Source organism: Plectropomus leopardus, chromosome 14 (assembly GCF_026936395.1).
Source record: "Plectropomus leopardus strain MGB_pleo_1.0 chromosome 14, ASM2693639v1, whole genome shotgun sequence".
Lineage (NCBI taxonomy): Eukaryota > Metazoa > Chordata > Actinopteri > Perciformes > Serranidae > Plectropomus > Plectropomus leopardus.
This window is the reverse complement of record NC_142189.1, coordinates 4,036,985-4,062,332: the sequence shown is the minus strand read 5'-3', so window position 1 is coordinate 4,062,332 and position 25,348 is coordinate 4,036,985. Positions and strand designations below refer to the sequence as shown.

Below are 25,348 nucleotides of genomic sequence, written 5' to 3'. Positions count from 1 at the left end.
TTTGAGTCGAATGTGACGACACGTGATTTGGCTCGGAGCTTTATATCGACGTTTACAAAGAGACTTTGATTTCGGTTGGGCGTCCGCCTGTCGCTCCGTCACCGAAGCAGTTCCACATTTCGCCTCTGGCTCCAATTTTGTCGAGCAGTTAAGGTGGACTGGGATCCAGTTCAACATATGATGGACTGTTTGACACTGCCGGCATGTTTTTGGCTGTTTTTCACTGACAGCTAATCGAATCCTTCTTTGAACTTTTGTGAACTGTATGAAAACTGTTCGAGGATTCAGTGGAAATTTAAGCATTTGTAATGGTGTAAGCATAACTTAAAATCCGCCTATCTCTTTCTGTAGATTCCTCAGATTCTGCATCAGGCTCTGTTGTCTGCCTCGCTTCACTTCTGTTCTGTCATCTCTTTCTCTCTCACCATATTTCCATCATTTCACTTATTTTTTACGTCTGTCTCGCTCCATACGATACAACAAAGACAGCACAGTGTTGCGTCTGGCTGGTCAAAAGGCCGCTGATGGGTGGAGACGCTTTCTGTCTCTACAGTTATGTTACCTGACAGAGCAGGGCGTGTAAAGCACACGCAGCCAGCAGAAGCCGTCCCTCATCGTTCTTTGTTCACCTGCGCCTGAACTCGGCACGTCTCCGAATGTGCCAAAACAGCTCACATCACGACGGGGCGTCGAGAGGGGTGATACCAGCCGGAGAACCACCGGCTTTTGATCTGTGCAATAGTGCCGTTTAGTTCAGTGCTCTGGGGAGAAGCTTTAATGCGAGCACAGCGAGACAGTGAAGCGGTTATGAGAGCCATATAATTCCAATTACAGATATAAAACTCTCATCGCACTCATATAAATCTAATCAGTTGCACAAATCCAATGAGAGTCACGTAATTGCCAATAAAAGCTCCGTTCTAAGCAATTCTTGTGGCTCCTACAGACAAAATCTTTTCTCACAGTGACAAGTGAAACTCTAAAATGCAGATTAACTGTTGACAACATAAATAATGCCAAGACACAACTGCTGTTGCACACAAGGCCTGTGGAATAAACACTTTGCTCTCACTTTTCACCTGTTTAATAAAGTTAACTAAACAACTTAAATGAGAAACAACCTTTTTAAACCGATTTCTTCAATTGATTAATCGAGAAAATAATCGCTAGTTGCAGCCCAAATTGTAAATATCCTCATGACGCCTTCAGAAACAATCTTTACTTACACAAAATGACAAAAGTATAAAAAAAAGTAGCTGAAAAATAGTAATTAAGAATTCACCATTTCCATTACCTGCATCTTCTGGATCTTCGTCGTAATCTTCATCATCACCAGACGACAGAGAATCTTAAAAAAAAAAAACACTAGAGTTAGTATTTACATTAAAAAAAATAGATTTTGCATCTTTACTCATTCATTTTTAGACTGCTTGAACTATATCAGATAACACAAAAAAGTACATCTGGAAAGCTTGAAGCCCAGAACTGATTCTGCTCACGACAAGAGGAAAATTAGGTGGGAAAAAAACGAAGCAGGAATTTAGCGTATATGAAATGCCCAGTGGAGATTAAATGGTGTGTGTTCACCAACAAGTTTGATTAGACAAACACACACACACACACACACACACACACACACACACACACACACACACACACACACACACACACACACACACACACACGTGCATGAATGCATATTAAAACTGCTCATTGAGAAACTCATGAATGAGTCCACAGTTCTCTGCAGCGTGGCGGCTCGCACAGAAATCACAACCAAAACATTTCCACAGATTTTGAAAGCGAGTGTCATTAGCTCTCGTGTGCGTGTGTGTTCACATGTGCACACACACACACACACACACACACAAAAACAACTCACTGCAACACACACAGACGCGCTAGCTCTGGCTAACAGTTAGCGTGTCGGATGACGTCTAATTATTCTCCTACCACAGATTTGACTGTTTAGGCTCGCTGTATCACACATTTGCACGGCTGTGTTGTAATTATTTTCAATCTGACCTCCAAGTTTTCTGGTTCAGCTCCGCAGGTCTGGTTAATGAGAGCCAGCTGCTCCATCGACAGCCACGGTGAGCTAAAACGGCTCCTGAAAGTCTTGACTAGCAGGTTTTAGTTTCTATTATCTGACACCTCGTCCATGACTCCACTCCACCGCTGTTGTCGTGCAGCTAAGCAGAGAGAGGCGAGTTTGACTCACATTACAGTCTGGAGGAGATCCACCATTGTAAAAAAAAATTAAAAAATGTAGCTGTCAAAATAAATTTGACAGAGTAGACGGGCTTCTTTTTACCCTCAAATTTCACACATTTTAATTGTGAATATAAAATATGCCTAATGTAAACATGTCAATTCCCATTTATCGCATAAAGTTGTTATGCTTGGATAAAGTGGTATTTTAAGTGACTTGAAGAAGTCATATTTTGCAAAACTGCAATGGAAACACTTTTCGCTTCCATAGGACACATGATGTACAACAAAGAGTCACATGACACTCTTAAAAACATGCAGGCATGATTCAGCAGGCGCTATAAGAGCTGTTATTGCGTTGCAAGACTCGTCAAAACCAGAGCGGTTCATGCAAAACTTTGATTCCACAATTCCTCTATGAAATCGTGGACTATCGCCACATATGGCCGATCCCATGTGTAAGGAGCTTGCCTTTGCATTTTCACTCCTATATCACCTTCGATTGGAAATAATGACCACCAGCGCAGGCGCTGCAAAATAAAACCTGCTAATGTTTCAAACATCCATCGCCATGCTTCTTGAGGCAACGTTCCCACAATATTTGCTGACGTTACCTACAAGTTGCAATAATGTTTTAAGGAAAATGTTTTAATCCAATGTTCAAAGAAGGTTTAAAGGATGTTTATCATTTCAAATAATGTTCCTGTAAGATTAAATGCAGACTACGAAGTAATGTTAAAAGTGCAGCATTCTGAGGATGTTTTGGTGATGTTGAGAGGCGACAGATCATACAATGTTCTTTCATAATACGTTCCCACAATGTTACATGAGAATAAAGGAAGAACATTCTCAAAGCAACATTCAGAACGTGTTTCTGAGGCTTGAGATTACAGACCATTTAAAAAAAAAAGAAAATGTAATGTAATGTGATACGTTAATAAGAATGTTATGGAAATTAAAAGGAAATTTAAAACATGAAAACATGACTAAAACATTGCAATGGTGTCACTGCACCATTGTGAGAACGTTTTTAGAACCAAAAATTGCTGGCTGGGAAGACAGTTTTGCTGGTCCTGAAAATATGGAAATAATTATGTCTACATACTATTTGCTTTTCTGATCTACACTCAGGTAAATATTTCACTTCTCTGACAGCCCTCCAAAGATTTAAACCACACCTACAAAACCTCTCAACAACCTGTGATGGTTTTCATACATTTCGTGTTGCAGATAACTTCTTTCACCCTCTCACATTACAGCCTCTTGCTTCCAACATGTGTACCGTGTGTGTGTTTGTACAATTTGAGCTGGCCGCTCTCTCCGCCATTTGGACGCCGTCCAGGTGCTACATCTGATACGGCTTCTAAATATCTGACACCTTTGTCAAATATTTGAGGAAAAACACAATGTGTGTCTTAGATGAAGCTGAGACTCTGTGTTTAAAAAAGAGGGAAGAGAACAGGATGTTTCCACCACAAGTCCAAAGTAATTTAAACATTTACTGAGTGTTAAAATGATATGAAATGTCTGACAACGGGCTGCGATGAACTCGCTTCATGCGTGGTTTTTCTGCTGAAACACACTGAGCTGGAAGCAAATGCAATTATCTCACCTCATCTCAACAGGAGATTTTTTTCTCATTAAAATTTTTTTTAAAAATCTGATTTTAAAGCCAAACATACAACACAGGACTGAGGCCTCTTTGAAAAAAAAAATAAAATAAAAAATTGTAGATTTCGAGAGGAAAAAGTCATAATATTTTCAGGAAAAAACTCATTGATTTACAAAAATAAAGTTGTACTATTAGGATATTAAAATCATACATTTACAAGAAAAAAGTTAATTAAACGTGTTATTTTATGAGAATTAAAGAGACAGATTAAGAACGGAACGGTGGGCGACATGAGAAGATCCCCTGTCCATAACTTACACTTTTTATCTAATATTTTCATTTTATCTAATAATTTTCACCATTTATACATCACTTCTGATAATTTAATCATACTTTATTGCTTTTTATGACATATCACTCAACTCTCCGCTCTTAATCTGTAACTTTTGTTTGCACGTGTCGTCCTGCAGTCGTGAGATGATATGAGGGTCCAAGAGGAGAAGCTGTCCACCTCTGATCAGTCCTGGAAAAGGCCATTTTCTCCCAGGCTTGCAGCCAAACACATGCATCTGTGTGTGTGTGTGTGTGTGTGTGTGTGTGTGTGTGTGTGAGTGTGTGAGGAGGTGGGGGGTGAGTTGAGAGGGAGCGAACTCTCTCATTTCTTGCCACCCCATCTGTTTTCAATGATGAAATGTTTCGAGCTAATTGCTTTCTAATTAGTTGTCAATAACAGGCTCAGCTGGTGTCCATGAGTTTTACGGGAAAAAGCCGCCAGACTTTTAAGCTACTGCTCGCTCCCTCCTGACCCCACACCCACACTCCCCCATCCTCACCTCCTCCCCTCCCGCATTCCTATTAGAGCTCTGTTTGCATCACACACTTGTTTAAGATGTTACTCATCCCTTCATACGATAATGAATTTCACCTTTGACTGTGCATCAGGAGGGGGAATCTGTGTGAAACTTGGCTGGGTGTTAGCCGGTGAAAGTCTGTGCCGGTGTCATGCTGGAAACGTGTGTGTGTGTGTGTGTGTGTGTGTGTGTGTGTGTGTGTGTGTGTGTGTGTGTGTGTGTGTGTGTGTGTGTGTGTGTGCAGCTTGGCAGGCAGCTAACCCCGCAGTTGAAACTAAGCAGGAAGAGAAAATACCATTTTACTCTCGGGCAAAGTTTTCACTGCGTTTCTACGAACCGTTATGAAAAGCTGTCATGTCCACACATCACTGCTGTAACTGTTCCACTGTGTTTATGGATAGGAAATACTTTGATTCTCAAGTTGTCCGTCAGACAGGCAGAAAAACCGAGGCTGGTCGGTTTTCGGAGCGCTCCACATGGTGCAGCCAAAGCCTGTTTCCATTGGAGCTCTGCTAGTGACTCAAGTGTCTTAGAAAATTAGTATGTCCTTAGTTTTATATTTTATTTAAAGGGAAATGCCATCAAATATTAGATTTACATCTTTATCATGGAAACATGGCCAGGTTTATTTCTTTTGTTCTTATTTAGCAATATACAGTATACTGTATTTGCTTCAAGGGACAGTCAAGCAGTTAAGGTGGACTGGGAATCAGTTCAACATATGATAGACTGTTTGGCACTGCTGGCATATTTTTGGCTGTTTTTCACTGATGACTGGAGCCCCGACTGTAGACTACAGGTTAAATTCCCTCACCTGTTACCCGGATGGTGTAGTTGCTGAGCAGCGTGTTGCTGTGGGCGAGCCGGCACGAGTAGACGCCCGAGTCCTCGTACGACACGTTGATGATGCGCAACATCCTCTGTCCAAGCCGCGTGCGGTTGCTAGGCACCAGCCCGGCGCCGTCTTTGAACCAGACGACGGGCTCCGAGTGGTCCTCCAGGTCACATGACATTTCCAGGGTGTCCCCCATGCCCAGAACATAGTCCTCCAGGAAGGCTGTCTCGCTGGACACAGAGTCTGCAAACACAAAGAGGACACAGTGGGTTATGAGACCGATGACTCATTTTCAACATATTTCAAGAACTTTAGGTATGATTTGTTGATATCTGTGAAAACATGAATGCCTCATGTACGTCTTCTGCCTAACAATATGGAGGACTGATACAATCAGCACAGTTTCAATGTGGACACTCAAGATTACTGAAACCAGTTCAGTGTCTGAACAAAAGTCTCCCCTTCTGTTTCTGAGTTATGACATTGAGAAATGGCCAGAAGTGTTTTTGCAGAACATTATGATGTCACAGTGAAGATGACTTTGACCTTTTTGATTTAAAATTTCATCACATCAACATTTTATCCTGTTAGACATTTGTGTGAAATTGTATTATAATTAGTGTATGAATTGTTAAGTTATGGCCAAAATTATGTTTTGTGAGGCCACGGTGACCTTTGACATGCAAGCATTAAATTCAAAACAGTTTATTGTTATCTCAAAGTAGACGTTTTATGCCAAATATGAAGAAATTCCCTTAAGGTATTTTTGAAATATATCATCTTCACGAGAATGAAATGGATCCAAGGTCACGGTGAAATTCCCTCTCGGTGCTCTGAGATATCACGTCCACGAGAATCGGACAGATGGACAATTCAAAGAACGTGATGCCCCGGCCACAGCTATCACATGGGCGGAGTCATAACAATGCCAGATATTCTCTGGTGTCACTTCTCAAATTTGAGGGTTTGTTTCTTTCTGTTTGCATGTTTAGATGCTTCTTTCCAATCATACAACGCTAAACTGAATACATAGTGCAGTTTGGACTTTTGGTTTAGGCATTCAAGCACTTTAAGATCATATTTTATAGGCTAAACGATAAATAAATTAATTGAAATTCAACAACAGGGTAGATACTGAAATTGCAACTAGCAGCCAATGGCAGCATACAACATTAGTATACAATGGTAGCAATAATGATGGAAATCAAGGTGTCTGCCTGTTTGCTACCTAATCTAACTCACTTTTCTCCCCACAGGTATATGCCGAAGAATTGAAATAATTAAGGGTTTAAGATTTTGTATAAACACCTTCTTTTCCAGAGTGTAATTAAGAGGCAAACTCAGCCACAGAGTTTTCTCAGTAAAAGAAAAGACGCCCCCACCTCCCTCCGAAACAAAGACTCAGTGATGCAGAATTAACCGCAGACCCGCTGGCGAGCTATCAGCTAATCTGCCTCTGGAAGTCAGAAAAGTGCAACTTTTTATTCCAGCGTGAGGAAGGAGACAGATCTGGACTGTGTGGGAATGAACCTCCATCCCCCCCTCCAGCTCCAACCTTTGCTGTCAAACACCAGCTCATTTACTCCAGGAGCCTCGTGTGCCAGCTCGGTTAGAGCCAGGGAAAAATCAACATGTTTACTGGCTCCGCTAAGGATGCCGGCCTCTACTGAGGACGCAGGAGACATCGAGGGCACGTCTGGATAAATAAACACTGGGTCCCCTTGTGTCTCCTCCTGTCTGTCCATCAGAAGTGTCTTCTCATCCAGACCTCAATTATACATCATCTCCATCAGGGAGCAAAGTAACCTCATGCACACTCTGGTCGCTCTGGCAACCAATCAAGCGAACGCCACCATGTACAAGCACACATGCATACTTCCACATATGCAACACGCTTTGAATGAGCTGCTTGGGCAACAGTGTACACAACACACACTTTGTTTGCACACACAAACACACACACACCCACCCATGGGAAAGACTGGACGAGGTGTGTTAAGAGCGTGATTTATGATGGCAAATACACCCACTGTTGACCCGCCGAAAGGGCAGCGGCCTTACAGAGGCTCGCTGACAGGCAGCGGACGTGAACGCGGCGCTCTCGCAGACAGCCTCGAACGGGAGGCGAGAGGCAAGGTTGGAATCTGGAGCGGCCCAGACGAGACAATCTTCACGGGGAATACATAATAGGTCCACTAAATTATAGATGGGCTCTTTCAATGAGAGACGGGATGCTGGTGCGGACGAAGCCAAGGAGACGAACACACACACACACACACACACAAGACAGACAGACAGAAAAAGACAGACAGACAGACAGACGTGCTGTTAACCCTTTGAAAACTGGATTGACATTAGCTTTCTTGTGTGGCATTCAGGCACCTTTCATAATTATTAAAACCTTCTTTCTTATAGTTGGGAAACAGAAAGTGAGCACTTTGGTAAGAAATACCTGCAAATTGCAAGGGAAAGGCGACAAGGGAATGAACTAAAAAATCATTAAAAATTAGGGTTTTTTATGGGGAGGGGGGTTTCAGATAAAAAAAGAAAAAGGTATTTATAAAAAAAATTAAAAGGAAAATATATATAGTAAACTATCATTTTTAACTTATTATTATTATTTTTTTTTATTATTATTATATTTCTTTTATCACTTTTTTAGGCAATTTCCTTGTTATTTTTGTTTGTTTTTTAACGACATTGTTTTAGTCTACATCAAGATGACTTTAGCATGATTTTTGTTACTTTACACATCTTGAGACCATTAAAATATTAACAGCATCTGATGTCATTAATCTACATTAAATTGACATTGGCAATAGACATTGTCATGACATTAAATCAACAAAGCAACAGGTAGATTGATATTTCAGCCACCTAAAAATATCTTTATATCTTCTATCTTTATCTTGCTGTGAGACTGTGATTTTCAACGGGAAACAGTTTGTTACCAGTTTGTTTGTGGTTAGCTTGGATTTACCAGTCAACAACAACATCAAAGTTACTGGTCAAAGCAGCAGAACAGCAACTCCCATGTTCAACGAGGTAAATTACTGTTTTTGTCAATGGAGTCTGGTGGTTTTTATGAGAGTGTACACGGGGGCTTTATCATTGGTACAGTCTGATAGCAAGTAAGTTTTATGTGGCTAAAACATGTTTTTCTGCCTCTGCCGTCCACTGCAGTATATTGCATTTCTTCCTCGTGATACCAAAGCCTGCTTCTCCAAACTGAGGCCGCACCGACAGACGTCTACTGTATGTAATTCACTGGCTATGGATAAGTGCCTCATACAACGCCACATGAAAAATCTGAACTATCCCTTTATACAAAGTGAACTGAATAGATGAGTTGTGAATTGTTTTCTCTCTCTTATTACACCCATTAAAAATCCTGGAGATGTTAAGTCAATACCGTGCTTGATATGGCTGTGCAGTTCTCTGCATGGCCTCTGGCTTTGACAACAATATTTACAACACGTCTTTTAAAAAGCAGAAAGGCCCATTCAGGAGAAGAAAAACACAGAGGCTGCGGTGCACAGAGCATAAATTCAATCCCAGCATGAATGGCTCGCTACCTTCGTGTATTACTTATGACCTCTGAGAAAGAAAAGGAGAAAGTTGGTCTTAGAATATCTTCAGGTCTTAAACATGGTGAATTGGGCTTTATGGGGTAGATATAATAATCTCCAGAGACTCATAGCTCACTCCGGCTTTATGGAGCCCGAGCGCATGAGCACAACCTTCTCTGGCTGCTCTGAATGAGCGGCGGCGGCAGCGAGGCTTGACTGGAGCGGTTTCTTTGTATTAGGCACATATTTCCTGCTTAAAGGGTTAGTTTGCCCAAATTATAAAAAACATATTTTCTTACTTAATGGTATTTAATCTTGCAGATAGTTTCAGTTTTATAAGCTGAGGTTTTTGATCATCTGTTACTATTCTCTCCATTAACAAAACCTGGAGCTACATAACTTTTCTCATGCTGCTTCCAGACACTTTTCACATGTATTTTAACCTTTGACCCCTGAGCAAATCGGTTTAATTCTTTTCCAAAATATGTGAAAGGCAATGAACAGAACAAAAACTAAAAAAAAGTAGATTTAGAAAAAATGTATAAAATAATAATAATATAAAAAACATTAGAAAAAAAATTATTTCTGTAATAAAAAAAATGATTTTGAAAGAAATCAAGCCAATTTTCATTGGTATGAAAGGGTTAATCTCAGTTGGTACATGCTCCTGTGTGTCGTCCACAAAGTAGGCTTGGGAAAGACTTCATGTATGGATAGTTTTCATAATTATGAGAATTATGATATTTTGAGCACTTTTTCTCAATTATTTCCTGTTCTTTTCCAAAAAAATGTTTTCTCTTTCTTAAAAAAAATAATTTTTAGGTAATACTTTTGTACTTTTTTACTAATTCCTTGCAAATTTTTGGGTCATTTCTTCATCTGTAGTTCACTGGCTTCCTCTCTTTAAACATATCAAGTCTATTTGCCCAGGGTTCAAAGGGTTAAAGCACACTGTGAGTTAGACATATCAGTTTATTAAATTAGGATTATTTAATAGCAAGGCGAGGCAGTGCATTTGTATGATCCTGTTGCAAAAGAAATATTTTTTCTTTGATGCTTGGAAAATAGATCGGAGCAACGTTTGTGCACCGCTCGGATGTTTACACTGCCAGAGGCGAAACAAAATGCAATTTACTGAAAGAACAAAACAAAACAAAGATATGTCTCGCATACATTAAAAAAAAAAACAAAAAAAAACTCCATTTCTCAGGTGTCACACAAAAGAGCAAAGCCCCCTTTTTTCGGTCACCATCAATGACAAAATATCTACTTCTGCTTCAGATCCTGCACTTTGAAATGCAGATTTAAATATGGGGGAGTGAAAAAAAAGCTAATTTGAATAAAAGTGGATTTGGTTTGAAAGGTTTCACTGCGCAACCTTTCAGGACACATCGACCAGACGCTGAGCTTTAGTAGAGACTGTGGCTGGCGAGCTGCACCTTTCAAGCGGACGTCCTGTAATGTGCGGCCACAGGTTTGATCACACTGTCTCCATGTGCCGTGTGTCATAGAGAAATATGCAAAAAGAGGAATTCCTAATTAGTGAGTGAGCACTTTAAATTCCTGAAGAGAAAATTCCAGCTGCTGTGTGTCCAGCTGTGCTGGTGTTACTGAGCAGCTCAGAGGTGGCAACAAACTAAATGTAAAAAAAGGGCGTTACTCAGTCACCTCCCTCTGCGTGTGAGCAAAGGTTATAAAACTCAGAGTGGAGGTTGGAATCAAACGGGGCCAGTTTGTCTCATGTGGTTCTGAGTCTGACAGGGCGGTTTAATGAACTGGAGTCCTGGAAAGACGGGTATTAGGTCCACGTTTTGACCGCAGAAAATATTCAAGAAACCCTTAAAGAAACTCAGATGTTTTACCTGCATTTGACAGCAGGAAGTGCAGTAATTGGGAATTTCTTTTTATATTTATGACACTAAAACCACAGCTAAAGCTCCCAAATTAGTCACAAAACAGTTTTTGCTTATTTCAGCCCAGTTGCCAGGAGAAAATGTTGGCATTGTACGTTTCTGCAAACCACAAATATGTTACTTTTTTTGTATGCATGTGGTTTTATTGCTTTTACTGTTTCTGTTATTGTTGTTTTTGGTCTATTTCTTTGTATTATTTTATACGATATCAACTATATCAACGATGCAACATATAAACAAGGAAATAACCCTCCATGGTAATGTGCTGCCGAAAGGTAATGTACATCCTCAACTGTGGGCCCTAAAGAAACCAATGGCAAGGTTTATATTGACTTTCTGAAGGTCACGTTGAGTCCCTTTTCCGGGGCCTTCCTCGCACAGTTCAACTCCAACTCTCCACAAAAACGGTCTGAATGCATCATTTTCAGTCACTTTACAAACTGGAAAAAATTTTACAATGGAAGCAACACCGTACGGCAACAGAAACCTACTAAATTTCTTTAAATTATATTTACTTAGTCTATTTTATGACAAGAAAAAACCAACAAATTATTTGTACCATAGAGGGCTTAAGGTCTGTTGACGTGGCTGCAGTCAGAAGAAGATAGAAGAATCTACAGACAAACAATATATCAGATATCACCATGATGCCCATATGTAAATCTATGTATACTGAATCCAGGAGAAGACGACAGTGTGACCGCGCTGATGTCACACTGAGACATTCCTGCACATAGTTTTGTTCTTTGTGATTAAAAGCACTAATTCAAAGGCTTTGTCTTCCTCAGATCTTTTGTGTTTACGTCCTCTGTTCCCTGTGAACCTCTCGGTGGCGAACCGGTTTGATATCAAAGCGCTTCATGAATAAATCAGACCTGAAGTGACTCTGACAAAGCAGATAAATGAAAGCTCCGCTGCAGCACTCTGGTGCCGTCCAGCCTCGTGTCATCGAGACATTCCCGCTGTTTTCTCGTCCGGCGCGGCATGTGTGAGCTATCGGCTGCCTGGTGTGTGTGAGTGTGTGTGTTTGAAGGGGGTGGGAGCACTCTTGCCGGAACCTAGGGCCAGCTGGAAGCAATGTGTGATATGTGCTCTTTGGGTGTATGTGTGTGTGTCTGTGTAAATGTGATATGTACATGTGCACGTATGTATCTGCGATTGTACACGGGGAACAGTGTGTGTGTGTGTGTGCATGTGTGTGTGTGTGTGTGTGTGCATGTGGACGGTCACTCCATAAATCAAGAGGCCCCTGCCCTCCTGGCCCTTCTTACCCTCTCGGCTCAATATCATAACAAATAGCCCTTCAGAATAATATAAAGTCTCTCTTTGAGATACTGCGGCACGGCTGTACGTTAACGCGCCGCGCACAGACTCCATCTTTTCTGTCCGTCTGAAGAGGTTTATTTATCCTCTACAAACTTCTCCAGGGGCCGGCGGGCAGGCTGCGGCCCTGGGGATGAAAAGACCTCTTTATGTGGGAAGCCTTTCCACGCCTGCCTCTCTAACACACACACTGAGGGAGTGAGTGAGGGATCCTGGACCAACAGGAAGGAGTGTAGACCAGACGGAGGAGCTGTCGCCATGGCTGCTGTCATATCAGGTCACAGGAGGGAACGTGGATGACGTTTAGCTCTGTAAACGCACTTAATCCCAGTGTATCCAACTAGCATATATCTTAAAGGGTTGATAAAAAGAGTTTTACTGCTTTATAACACGGGCTGACCATCTGCAGCTGACTGACTCAAAGAAAATATTTCCAGAATCAAACGTCTTTTTCGCTTATTTTTAGAGCATATATGTGAGGTTTTGTGATTCACTAAAGGGCCAGTTCACTCCAAAATAAAAAACAACATATTCTGCTCTTGTCTATAGTGCCATTTATCTACATAGTTTTGGTGTGAGTTGCCGATAGCTGGAAAACCCAACATGTTCTCATTAGGCTAAACTTTTTATTAATCGACAGACTAGCGAGGTGTTCTGTTTTTTTACCTCAACATGTTTCGATTCTTGTCTTACTGCAGTCCTCCTCAGTAGAGTCTCTCTAGAATGAGCCTGATAAGTTTCAGTGGAGACTAAATAAACTTTTAGACTAACGCGTTCTCATCCCAAATTGGCACGTTGCTGCTTTGCAGTCCACTTCCACATCTACACACGTTCTAGGTATCTTTCTGCGTCTTGTGTTGACGTTCCAGGATGCCGCTACGTTGATTGTAACGCAAACACATGGTGGGATGACGCTGCAACAAAAGCACATGGCAACTAATGCCAGGATGTCAATAACCGCACATGCTGCCACAGATGGTTAGGTTTAGGAAAAAGAGGCACATGGTAAGGTGAAGAAAAAAACATCACATTCAGACGCGAAGCAAACAGTGGACTCCTGCATTAAAGTCCGGGGATTGTTGGATCCACTGCCCGTCCCACCTGTCCTATAGGGACCTTTGTGCTCCTTGTGTTGTTACCTGCAGTGTTTAAACCTGACGCTATCCAGTGATGAGTCATGCTGCCGCGGCATGATGTCCATCCACCCGGTGGCGTATAATCCACCACATTCTGTCTGGCCACGTTCACAGCTGACGACAATCAAAAGGTGGCTTTTGGCATCAAGATCACTGTCAAAGCAGTGGTATTTGACGACTAAGGAATGAGAGCGGGCTGATCGGCCACAAAGATGTCTGGCCTCTCTCCACTATAATGGAGCGTAATGGAAGGTTAGTGATGCGAGCTGAACTAGCAGTGGCTTCCTTCTGCACAGTATTACAGTTGGTGGGTGCAGTTTTGTAGAAAGAAAATAGTTCCAACATGAAACTGCACACAACTAGCTCTGTGGATTATCTTATTGGATTATATTATTAAGTAACCGGGTGCATGATTTCTGGAGAGAGACATTGCTGTTGAGTTTTTCAGGTTTATTTTTTGGCACTTTGAGCACCAAAAGCTGAGTGTCATCTACTCCCATTATATTGGAGAGAAGGCAGACATTTCTACAGCCAGTATCTCCAACAATCTGCAACTCACACCAAAACAATCGAGAATAATAAACCGCTCTACAGCTAACAGAAAAAATATGTTTGTTTTTTTTTTATTTGGGGTGAACTGTCACTTCAAGTTGGATTTTTATACAATAATTATTTTATTTAGTTAAATTCTGAGGAAAATAAAGCAAATAGCCTTGTAGCAAGTGAAAGGCTTTTGGTGCATTTTAAAAAAATATTTGGTATTTTTTTCCAATGAACTCTTGCGCTTATCTGAATGAAAATACAATACCATGCAGATTGGAATTCAGATGAACATTTTTTGCTCTCTTATTCTTCAGGAGCAAATCTGTTTCTGCAGAAATTGTGACCCGTCACCCCATTTTCAGCTTTGTTAACACATCTCTTCACTCTGACGCTGCTGTCTAAGCGCTTGACACCTGGCTCAGGTAAAAATGCAAAACTCCACATTAAAGTTAAAACGAGACAACCGTGAATCCAGACATGATCCTTAAAATGCTTAAAAGATTGTTTTGTGTCTGAGTGTGTGTGTTGTGTTTCCCGATGCGTGTCCCTCTTTAAAATTCGAAAAAGCGAGGAAGGTATTTTCTGAACGTCACATCTGTCAGTAAACAACTAAATCGTGGCATCACTGCGCTGGCAGTTTGATGAATTCATTTTCTGCTCTGGAGGAGATAAATGCAGAGTTTTTCATCTGTGCTGTGCTGAAACACTGAACCAGTGAGTCTTTAATAATACCAGAAATCCTCAGAAAAAAAAGATTTTTGCCAATTTAGTGCCCTTTAAACTTCCCACTGGCTCTCCAGGCTGATTTACAGAGCTGTTTCAGAATAAAGTCTTCTTGTTCCGCCAAGCTGCTTTGCATAAAGAAACATCCCTGCAGATTCAAACAGGCCGGCAAGATGGACCATAAACAGCAAAAGATTACAAGACTCTTTCTGTAGAGAAGCTTAACAGGTACTTTTATTGAGTCTGGTAGAAAAGCAGCAGCACATACCTTTTTAAACCATATCTGCGTTTAAACCACTTCTGAGAGTGATGGACTCCAGATGGGCCAGAGAGACATTCATCTCTATCAAGCTCTCGTTTTTTTTCCTCCTTCTCACTACATGGAGCTAATAATACAACAAGGCCATGCTTCCAACATCTGCAGAGCCGGCTGCTCCCAAACCAGTGGCAAACATTTTAGCGACAAATGGACTTTTTTATTGCAGGTAATTAGTTGTTTGCCTCTGCTGCTGAAAAAAGAACGGACTCTCCTTTTCTTCAGAACTGGGAGCAAATGCTTTCCACATTTCTGTGATCACTTAGGGCCAATTGCTGTGAATGTGTGTGACGCCGGGATGTGTACAGTGTGTCTGCACACATGTGGGTGAAGTTAATCTGTGTATTTCTTCAGGGAAAAGGGCTCAAACGTAAATAAAATCTTTAGCCTTGTTCTTCCAATGTCTCCCAGATCTCAGCAGTTAACCTGGTAAATATCTTAAGTTTACTATTCATTAGAAATACTTGAAAATACTTAAAGCCACTAGAAGTGTTTTGCCAAATTAGATTTTGCAGAGACTTTGGATCTTGCAGGGTCACTATCTGTAAGACTACAATGAGATTCCCATTCTGGACCTGATGAAAAATACTCAAAAAGTCGTCACATTTTGCTGCTTTGCAGTTGACTTCTGAGTCTACATATTATGCTCTAGGTATCTTTCTGCGTTTGCTGTTGATGTTCTGGGATGCCGCTTCTGTGATGTCAACAAATGCATGTGGTGGTATGATGCTGCACAGGATAATGTTTTGGTGGCAAAAGCACACAGTAACTAACACCGGGACGTCAACAAACGCACAAGCTAACACGGATGGTTAGGATTAGGCAAAAGAGACACATGGAAAGCTTTAAAAAAAACATCACATTCAGAAGTGAACACTGGACTCCCTCATGAAAATCCTGGGTTTGTTGGATTAATATGGTTTGGCACCCTTTGGCCATCTGTGGCATATAGTAACACCACAAACAATTCTGTCAAGATGTGCTCTCTCTGGCTGTTGAGAGTGCAGCTAATTCTTGTTCACGCCATTGAAATTCACTATTTGCATGAGCCAAAAACTTACGATAATATTAAACACATATTGGAATGAGTTTTGTGTTTTATCACAAAGCGTGCACCGACTGATCTCTCATGATCTTATTCCGACTGGGAATTTGTCTGCAACGGTGAAATCATTTGAACACACCGACGTCTTTGTAAATGAGAGCTTGTTCTCAATGATCCATCAAGATCAAATGAAGATTGAATGAATGAATTTGAAAAGCTGTTTGGTATAAGGCCACCATTAAGATCAGGTAAGATGGACAAAACTAAAAAAATAATTCAAAAGTTGCAATAGAAAGAGATTATTTTTTAAAATTTCCTGTGGAGCAGCCACACACAGACAGACAGCCTGCCTCAGAGCGTGATGTCCTCCACAGCAGCCCGTCTGCTCGCCGCATCCCGCCAACAGATTCTTTTACTTCTGCTTCCTATGCTGAAAAACCAGACCGGCTGCCAACCGTTTGGCACGCTCAGCACCACCTCAGACAAGCCAGCATCACATGACCTTCAAACAGGATCTGTGGAGCCCCCTCTTCTCCACCACCACCAACACCACCAACCATCACCCCCCTCTCCATAAAGAGCAAATTTCTCTTCCTCCATTTCACAGCTATGTCTATTGTAAATCCTGCTCATCTTGGAAAAGCTCCCTCTTCTCTTTTACCCCCTCTTTTTTCTCTTTTTTGCAATGTGCAGTGAAAACCCCTAATCTCTGTTTAATATGGTTTGGCCGGATGTAAATACCTTCGGACAATGCCCTTAATCTGGGCCAGCCTGACAACCTCACACCGTTGCGGAGAGGCCTGCCAGGAGAAGATGGAGAGAAAAGAGGGATGGCTCGGCGGAGATCAAGGAGGAGAGGAGAAAAGAGGAGAGCGAGGGGGAGAGGAGGGAGGGTTTCCCCCAGCTTGTTGCCTCTTTTCTTCACCGAGCTGAGCCGCGCTTTATCAAAAGAGCCCCTAAAATCAAGTTAAAGATAGACGTTGCCTCTAAACATCCCGCCCCGGCCTGTGCCAGCCTCCCCCTCGCTCCTCCTCCTCCTCCTCCCCCAGCGCCTGGCCCTCCGCTCGGCTGCGCTAACGAGCATCGGAAGCTACTGTACATCCAGAGCATCTTGGCAGCGCCCAATCGTCTTTGCTCCTTTTCATACCCCTCATCATCACCCCCACCTGCCCTCCATCCCTCCAGCCTCAGAATAGGGCCTGGGCTTGGTCCATGGTAATTGTCATTCCAAAGACGAACTGGCCTAGTTTCAATTCAACAGACAAGTGTAAGAAGCTCGGCCCACAAAAGCCAGGATGTCTGCGAAGTGTGTGTGGGGCTACTATACAACATAATCACACTTCCTTTAACAACACGGAGGAACCAATCCGATTACAAGGCGGCTTTTTGGATCTCTGGATGTCAAAGCTTCTTTTTTTAGGCAGCGACTTGTCTTAGTGCTTAATTTTCCCTTAACAAAGAGATTAGTGGTGATATTTGAAGAGTCAGCTGTACAGTGTATTGATTTAAGGTCACTCTGGGAAAAGCCACATGATTTCACACAGACTTTGGAGGGATGCTGGGTCAGCACTGCTGTATCCTGAGAGGGTTTGCTGAATCAGATGAGAAAAAGACAAAAAGCAGAAAATGGGACAAGAGCAAAATAAAAAAAAAAAAAGGTTTGTGCAGGATGTGGAGAATTAGTTACAGAGCCTAAGAACAAAATGGGCCTTTTGAAAACAATCCCAAAGTCTTACTAAATTATTCCAAACTCAAATACCTGAGCAATCAAAGTAGCATCGTAAAAAATAACTCCACGTCAACTTGCCTTCAACCAGAAACATTTAAGCAGATATTTTTCAACCTGGAACCTTTTTCTTATGTTTTGTTTCTAAGAGACTAATGAGGACAACCCCCCCCAAAAAAAACTGCAATGTAACCACTCCAGGCAATCGCGCACGGTCAATTACGTCCCCTAAAAGTGCTTGTTTTTGCCACTGACAGACTCAGATTGTTGTTATTTGTGTCTGACAACTAACTGAGAGGATCCCTACAAAGACAGACCTGTTTGTTAAACAGTAAAATGCTTTTTGTTTGACCAGAAACAGCCCCCCATATTTTAAGAGTAATTTTATCATCATAAAAAACACTTACTTCAAAGTTGACAGAAACACAATAAAAACTCACAGAAGCCGTCTCAGTTCATCTTTTCACTGTTCCGACAATCACCAAGTCTGGTTTGGTTGAAATAAACCTTTAATTAATCAAGTTAGACGTGAAACATCTAAAGATTACATGTTTTTAGGGGATATCCTGAATTTCAGCTGCAAATCATTGAAATCGATTACAAAGAACAATGTGTTTCTAAAAGTTCAAAGTCTGAATGCATCTTATCTAAAACCTCAAAGACAAGAAACAGCTGATAGAAACCATCTCCAAACACACTGACACAGCACGAGGAGGATTGAAACGTTAAACTTTGACTTCGCTGACCTCAACTTCTGCCCTGACCTCTCAGCGTGCTGAATGTACCCCCCATCTACACACACACACACACACACACACACACACACACACACACACACACACTGACACCTCAACTTCTGAGACTCCCCAGCTGGAGTGACCTGCCCCCACACACGTCTCTGGTAGTCAGTGTGTGTGTGTGTGTGTGTGTGTGTGTGTGTGTGTGTGAGGTGACAAAGATGTCAGTGTCATAGAACGTGATCAATGTAAAGGCACACTTGTTTTTTGGACTTGAACACACACACACACACACACACACACACACACACACACACCTACACACACACATATATACAAAACAAGACCAAAGCCCGGATTGTTCTGCATTGGGGCGTCGTCGTGGCAACGCTGCAACCCTACACAGCAGAATCAGTTGTGCATTCACCCTATAAGAAGAAGAACCCCACAGTATTAGTGTTTACACTCTCTCACAGTGACTTTGTTAATTAATCTGTCAGGCATCACTAAGACGCAGCTTTTCTTCAGCCTCCTGCATGTTGTCGTCACTTTGAATGAACAGCACCAAAAACATGAAGCACGAAGTTTGATGTCCAGTCATTCAGGTGTCTGCATGTCCTGTGTGGTTCTCTTTACAAATGCAATGTAATACAGGGTGCATAACTGACGGACAGATGCTCATTTGGGAGGTGAAGTATTCCCTTCCCTGAGGTCATGTCCTTTATGTTTTTCTACAAATTTTATGGGATTGTGGAGAGAATCAACACTTAAATTTCACAGATGAAACGTACTTTGAAAGGTTGATTCCAGCCTGACTTTGATATTCGGTTTCAGTTCAAGAGTTCAATATTTTCCCAACAGAATTTTAAAATGATTCGATCCCGGATAAGACTCTGAATCCATATTTAAACCTTCATGGGGGGAAATAAAATACAGAACATATACTTGAAAAAGTAACAGAATAAATTAAATGTGAGAAATCCAAATAATTGGGACATTTTTGAGAAAATATTTGATTTTTGGTGTCTGATCTAAATTAAAAAATCAAGGTCAATTATAGCTATGCAGCCTGAATTTGTTTGATCTGACGAAGGTCTGATGGTGGAGGCGGTGTGTGTGTGTGTGTGTGTCCCCAGGTTGGAATCAGCGGGACATAAAAGCGTTTACTGCCCTGTTTATGATGCTGTTTATTAGTGCGGTGGGACTGCGTGGGTCCGTCTCTCTCGGCCTGGTTGTTACCTCTCTACGTGAAACCTGCTGTAAGTCTCAGCTGCCATGTGCCTCTGATCACCAGGAGAAACCCGCAAACACTTCCTGAGCTGCTTCCTGTCCCGGACCTACTGAACAACCAACCATCAGGCTCTTCTTCTATCTCCTTTCTTTTTACTCTGAAGAGATACTCAACTTGCTTCGCTTGGGGGCCACTTGTGCAAATTAGATTTTAGGTCATTTCTAGTATTTTGGAAGTTTCTCAGATTTAAGGACGTTTCCAGGATGTTATGATGTTTGTATGATTTTAGGAAATTTATGGGATTTTATGATGACTCTAGGATTTTAGCATGTTCCAAGGATTTTAGGTTGTTTCTAGGATTTTAAGACATATCTAGGCACCCTATCAAAGACCAGATTTGGTCCACAGGCCTAAAATTGAGCATCACTGCTCTGAGAGATCTTTTTTTTCTCATTAACTATGTAAAAGCCCGATGAGAAGAAACCAAGAATGTGATGAAGCAAAAAAAGGACTTCCCCGTGTCTCCATCTAAACATGGTAAAAAAAAAAAATCTGGTGTGTTAAGCGTGTTTGCTTATGAGAGCAGAACGAGAGCAGGAAAGCCTCTAATCCCATCATCCCTCCCTCCTGCTTCCCTCCAGGACCTGCCTTCACTTACAGCACAAACAGGCCACAGAGAGGAGCCTCTGTTTGGGAGAAAGAACAACTGGAGCACAGTTGTCCTAGGACATCTATACCAACACAGCCTGAACACTGCACAATAGTCTTCTGGAAGCAGCGTTGATATGAACAGACTGAAAAAACATCTGCCTTTCAGTTTTTGTGTCACATTCTACTATAAATGCTAAACATGTGAAATCATCATTTTGCAATGCTAATGTATCTCCAGAGAGAGTGTCAGCATCGCTAACTAGTTAGCCATGCCCTGCAGGTACCCAGACAGCCCAACGTATCTATGGTAACCACTTCAGTAACCAGGGTGACTGCGCCTGTATGCGCTCCACTGTGGCCTACAGTCCTGCTTTGCCATTCATTAAGGAGTCAATGGAGGTTCCTACAGGGGACAATGCGACAGTATAGTGCTTCACACATGAAAATGTTCAATTGCTTTCCTATTCAGCCGGCGCCAACGTGCCACTGAGCAAAGCGCTCGCACTTGACTTTCAACTGCTGCAGAGAAGCAGATCGCTGGCCGACAGTTTGGGGCGGCAGTTGAACAGTGCAACAGGAATATGAGACGTTCTGTGTGACAGTGGAGCAAAGTGATCACAGCCGAACAATGGGGCTGCAACAAATGTTTTGTTTAATAAAGTCTTGATAAATGTATCCGTCTATAACATTATTACTGTTTCATATAAAGCTGATATGATAGATGCAGACAGGAAACAAGGGGGCAGAGAGACAGAAGGGCACGGCATGCAACAAAGACGACCAACCAGAATTAAACCTGGGACGATGAGTTTATATGTAACCCTGTCTCCTCCAAACTAAGTTTGTGTATTGCTGAATTGCTTTCATAATTTCATTGTGGTGACAACATAATTGCTGCCTGGATTCTGTTTGGACACAACGTCTCTCTGAGTTTATGAAACACTACATTTATGTGTACCACGCTGGATTAACATGAAGGTGGTCGAGAGCGGTGCCTCACGTACAAAGTGCATGACTGAGACAGCAGAACCCCCGGATTCGCATCCAGACTCCTGTCTGTGGTTAAGCAACTAAAGCAATTCGGTGACTTTGGGGAAGATGGAGATTTTGGATAATTGTAAATAAAAATGTTAATAATGAAAATGAATGCTGTAGTCAGTACGGATATTATATTTCAAGTCTTTTGACAGAAAATAAATTTAATTCGTGGTCAGTTCTGCCTGTGCAACATTTTGATGATATGTTCAATATCAAAAATATTTGCAGTTTAAGTTAATTAGAAACATTTTGTGTTAATAGAAAACATAATTTGCTCTGCATTATGGTTCCTCCAAACATATTTGCTGTTTTAAATTAGCTGACAACAAACATAATTTCTGGGAGACAGGGCTGTTAAATGCATAAGGGTGGTTGATGTAGCCAAAATTTTCTATCACAGCATATGTCATTTTATATCACAATTACTCTATATATAGATAGCTTAACGGTCCCCGAGAACAATATTTTGAAGCATTAGAGGTTTCTCTTCTCTTTGCTGCTGTGATAGTGAAAATTTCCCCACTGTGATATTAAAAATGGATTATCTTAATTCATGTTAATCTCAAGGCAGCTGGATTCACGACATCATGCGTCAAGCACAAGATCATGTGAGAATTCAGCTCTGATTTCCTAACATGTAAGCATTTCGCAGAATCTCTTGAGCATCAGCAATTACAGCCTTACTATTAAGTTTTTAAACAACTAGAGACAAAAAAACATGACTATTAAAACAACTAACTGACATTAGTAGAGAATGTCTTGCTTTGACCGTGATGTACAATCCAACGGCCAATAACGCATCAACATTTCTATATCTTTGGTAGAAACGGTATTACCAAATCTCTCCCATTGCACAGTATATATCATCAAGTTGCCCACCTTTAATGGTATACAATAAATGCTCATAACAAATGAGCACTGGAAACTGAAAATCATGTCCGCCAACAAAAACTAACAAGTCTTGCTGTTAAGTTATTTTTTCCAGTGCTGTTACTTCTCCTTGTCATCAATCAAGGTCGATAAAGGTCAAAGATGACATCATGATCCTTTGAGGAGTCTGCACCAAAGTTATGCTTCAAAGGACCAGACACACTGCTCCCCTGTATAAACAAAAATTAAAACCCAGGCTGTTACACTGTTAGAAATAATTTAATGTTTTCCGATTCTGACTTTGCGGTTCCACACGGCAGATAAACCGTCGTGCTGTGCGCCACCGATGAGGAGAAAGTTGTCACACAAGGAAAAAATGCACTCAATTACCAGATACACCGCACTCAAAAATAACATTTCATGGGAATTTTTGAAACAATTTCTGACCGTGGGTTATTTTAAAAAACCAAAACTCGAGTCAGCTCGACTGTCACTGCTCAACAGCACAACGCAGAAGTCTCTCTTTCTCTTCTTTCCAGGGGAGAAAAAGCCTTCCATTACGCTCTGCAGACGGGACCAGGGTTTATTATTTTAGCTCTCCTGGCAAAATAACATAAGGGGAGAGAGAGAGAGGGGGTGACGGGGAGGAGGAGGGGAGACGTGGGAGGGATGGAAGCCGAGTTTGGTTTCAATATTAGATGTGTCAGCTGCCCTGGATGTGGGGGGGCTTTAAACAGAAGCGCATGTGAGGGTGCGAGGGGAGACCCTGGACGTTTTTGAACGAAGAGGCAGTGAGGGAGGTGAGCAAAGACGATGGAGAGAAAAAAAGAAAGAAAGAAAGAAAGAAAGAAAGACAGAAAATGAGACAGAGGAGGAGGAGGAGGAGGAGAGAGTAATTCACAATTATCACCCTCACACTGTAACCCCTGTATACTCTCCCTAATTATGCTCAAGCCAATAAAGCTAATTTGAATTAGTCCTGGCAGACACAAAGAAAAAGAGGAGGGATAAAGGAGGTGGAGGATGAAGGGACAGATGTGTGAGTGTGACCACACGGAAGGAGGGAGAGAAAAAAAGAGAAGAGGGAAAGAGAGAAAGACAGAGGGAGGAAGAAGATGAAAGAGGGACACACACTCACAGTGACAAGCAAGGAGGTACGCACATACCCCTACACACTCACGGCCTCTCTCCCACTCTGCCTTACACCCACACACCCACACACCCACACACACACACCCACACACACACACACACACACACACACAGTTGAACACTGTCTGTTGGCTCTCTGTTTCCATTCACAGAAATGTAAATGGGGTGCAGCAGAGCCAGACAGGACAGCTCTGCTTCTGGTTAGTGGTCAGAGAGGGAGTGGGGGGAGAGGGGCGGGTTTTTTGGGGGTGTGGATTAGTTTATATGAAATATTTAATGTTTAGCATGTGATTTTGAAACACTTTCATAAATACGTCACAACAAACGGATGAATTGAGACATACATGACACATAAGTTTGAATGTAAAAGTGAGTGTCTGTATGTGTGGGGAAATGTGTGTTTATGATGGAAAAAGAGAAACAAAGCAGGACGTACAGCGTGTATGCTGGGAAGTCAGAGGAGGTTTATACAGTGTATGCATTGAAAGAGAATTTGAAATTAGAGAGAATGTGCTGATATTTATAGCACCCTACATGCAAAGAATGTAGCTTCAAAATATGTGGGTTTTTGGACAGAGGCTAAGTCCACACAGACACATATTTATGAAAATGGGGGTTTTCCCTCCTTTGTTCTCACTAAATTCCCATTCACACAAGCACTGTTATAAAATAATCTTTGTCCACATTAAAGGCAAAAATACAACTGAAGCGCTGCAGAGCGCTAAAAAAAAAGGCCAAAGCATTTAGAAAAAGCTACATTTTTTAAATATGCCTGTGTAAATGAGTACTAAGCCTGGAAATTGTATCGAACAACAGTGGAGCAAATATGCTCAGGTAACACATCAGTCTGACGAGAAAGACGTCAAATAGAAGCACAAAGAAACAAGAACGAGACTGTGTGTGTGTGAGTGTGTGTGTGTGTGTGTGTGAGTGAGAGAGAGAGAGAGAGAGAGAGAGAGAGAGAGAGACTAAAGAGCCAGTTGGGGTGCAGAGGGGCAGAGGTTCAAGGAGCTGAGTGATGGGTGGGACAGATCAAGTCTGTGTGTGTCTGTGTGTGTGTGCGTGCGTGCGCTTTGTGCCAACCCCACTGGAAGAGTGCATTTTGTTGCTGGCAGAGGCAAACAGATGGCAGGTTGTGTGCCGAGCTGTACGGAGTCCAACACACAAACACACACACAAGCACACACGCACACATGCAAACATGTTTATACATGCATGAGGACAGAGTATATTGGCTCCTTTTTGCAATTGCCATCCATCACAAGAATTCAATCAAAATTATGCAATTATACCAATGGTGGCAATAAATCCAGGTGTCAGTGAGCGAGAGAGACAGAAAGAGAGAGTGAACGGTGAGAGATGTTTGAAAGGAGACACGTAACTTTCAATAGAAGACCATCATCCAGTCACTTCACAGCACAAAAATATTTTGTCAGATGTAACTGCAGCTCCAGCTGACTGACCCCCCGCTCCTCCTCCCTGCGCGCCCTCCAAACGCAGTCCTCCTGATACGATACAACGAGCCTCTTTGTTCCCCTCCATGTCTGCCTTATCTGTTAAGTATCTCAACAATTTCCTTAAGGGGAGCTTTGTAATTAAAAACCCACCGTATGTCAACGCCGCTGTCAGCCAGCAGACTAAGAACCAGCCTGAACCGCAGCCAGAGGTAGAGCAGAGGACATGTACAGGTGTGTGTGTGTGTAACACACAAGTGTGTGTTCGTGCTGCAAAGACATCATTAGGCTGAATGGGCAGTAAGGCAACCTTCAAAGGGCAGCGAAACTGATGTTGATTTGAGGCAAAAAAAAAGCCCCCCCCAAAAAAAGATCAGATAACTGGGGAGATTTAAAGCTTAAAATGTGTTTG

At 41.8% G+C, this 25,348-nt stretch overlaps 1 protein-coding gene across 6 annotated transcripts in view; it reads right to left on the bottom strand.

Moving 5' to 3' along the window:
• The window catches only part of fgfr3 (fibroblast growth factor receptor 3), a 98,860-nt gene that overhangs the window by 55,884 nt on the left and 17,628 nt on the right, over positions 1–25,348 (bottom strand). For 4 of the 6 annotated variants that reach the window (XM_042500597.2, XM_042500596.2, XM_042500598.2 and 1 more), the window contains exons 3-4: positions 5,489–5,752; positions 1,283–1,348 (exon numbers count right to left, since the gene is read on the bottom strand). In XM_042500597.2, coding sequence (XP_042356531.1) covers positions 1,283–1,348; positions 5,489–5,752 — 330 coding nt within the window. The remainder of the gene's footprint in view (positions 1–1,282; positions 1,349–5,488; positions 5,753–25,348) is intronic. The other 2 variants (XM_042500603.2, XM_042500602.2) reach the window with 1 other exon arrangement.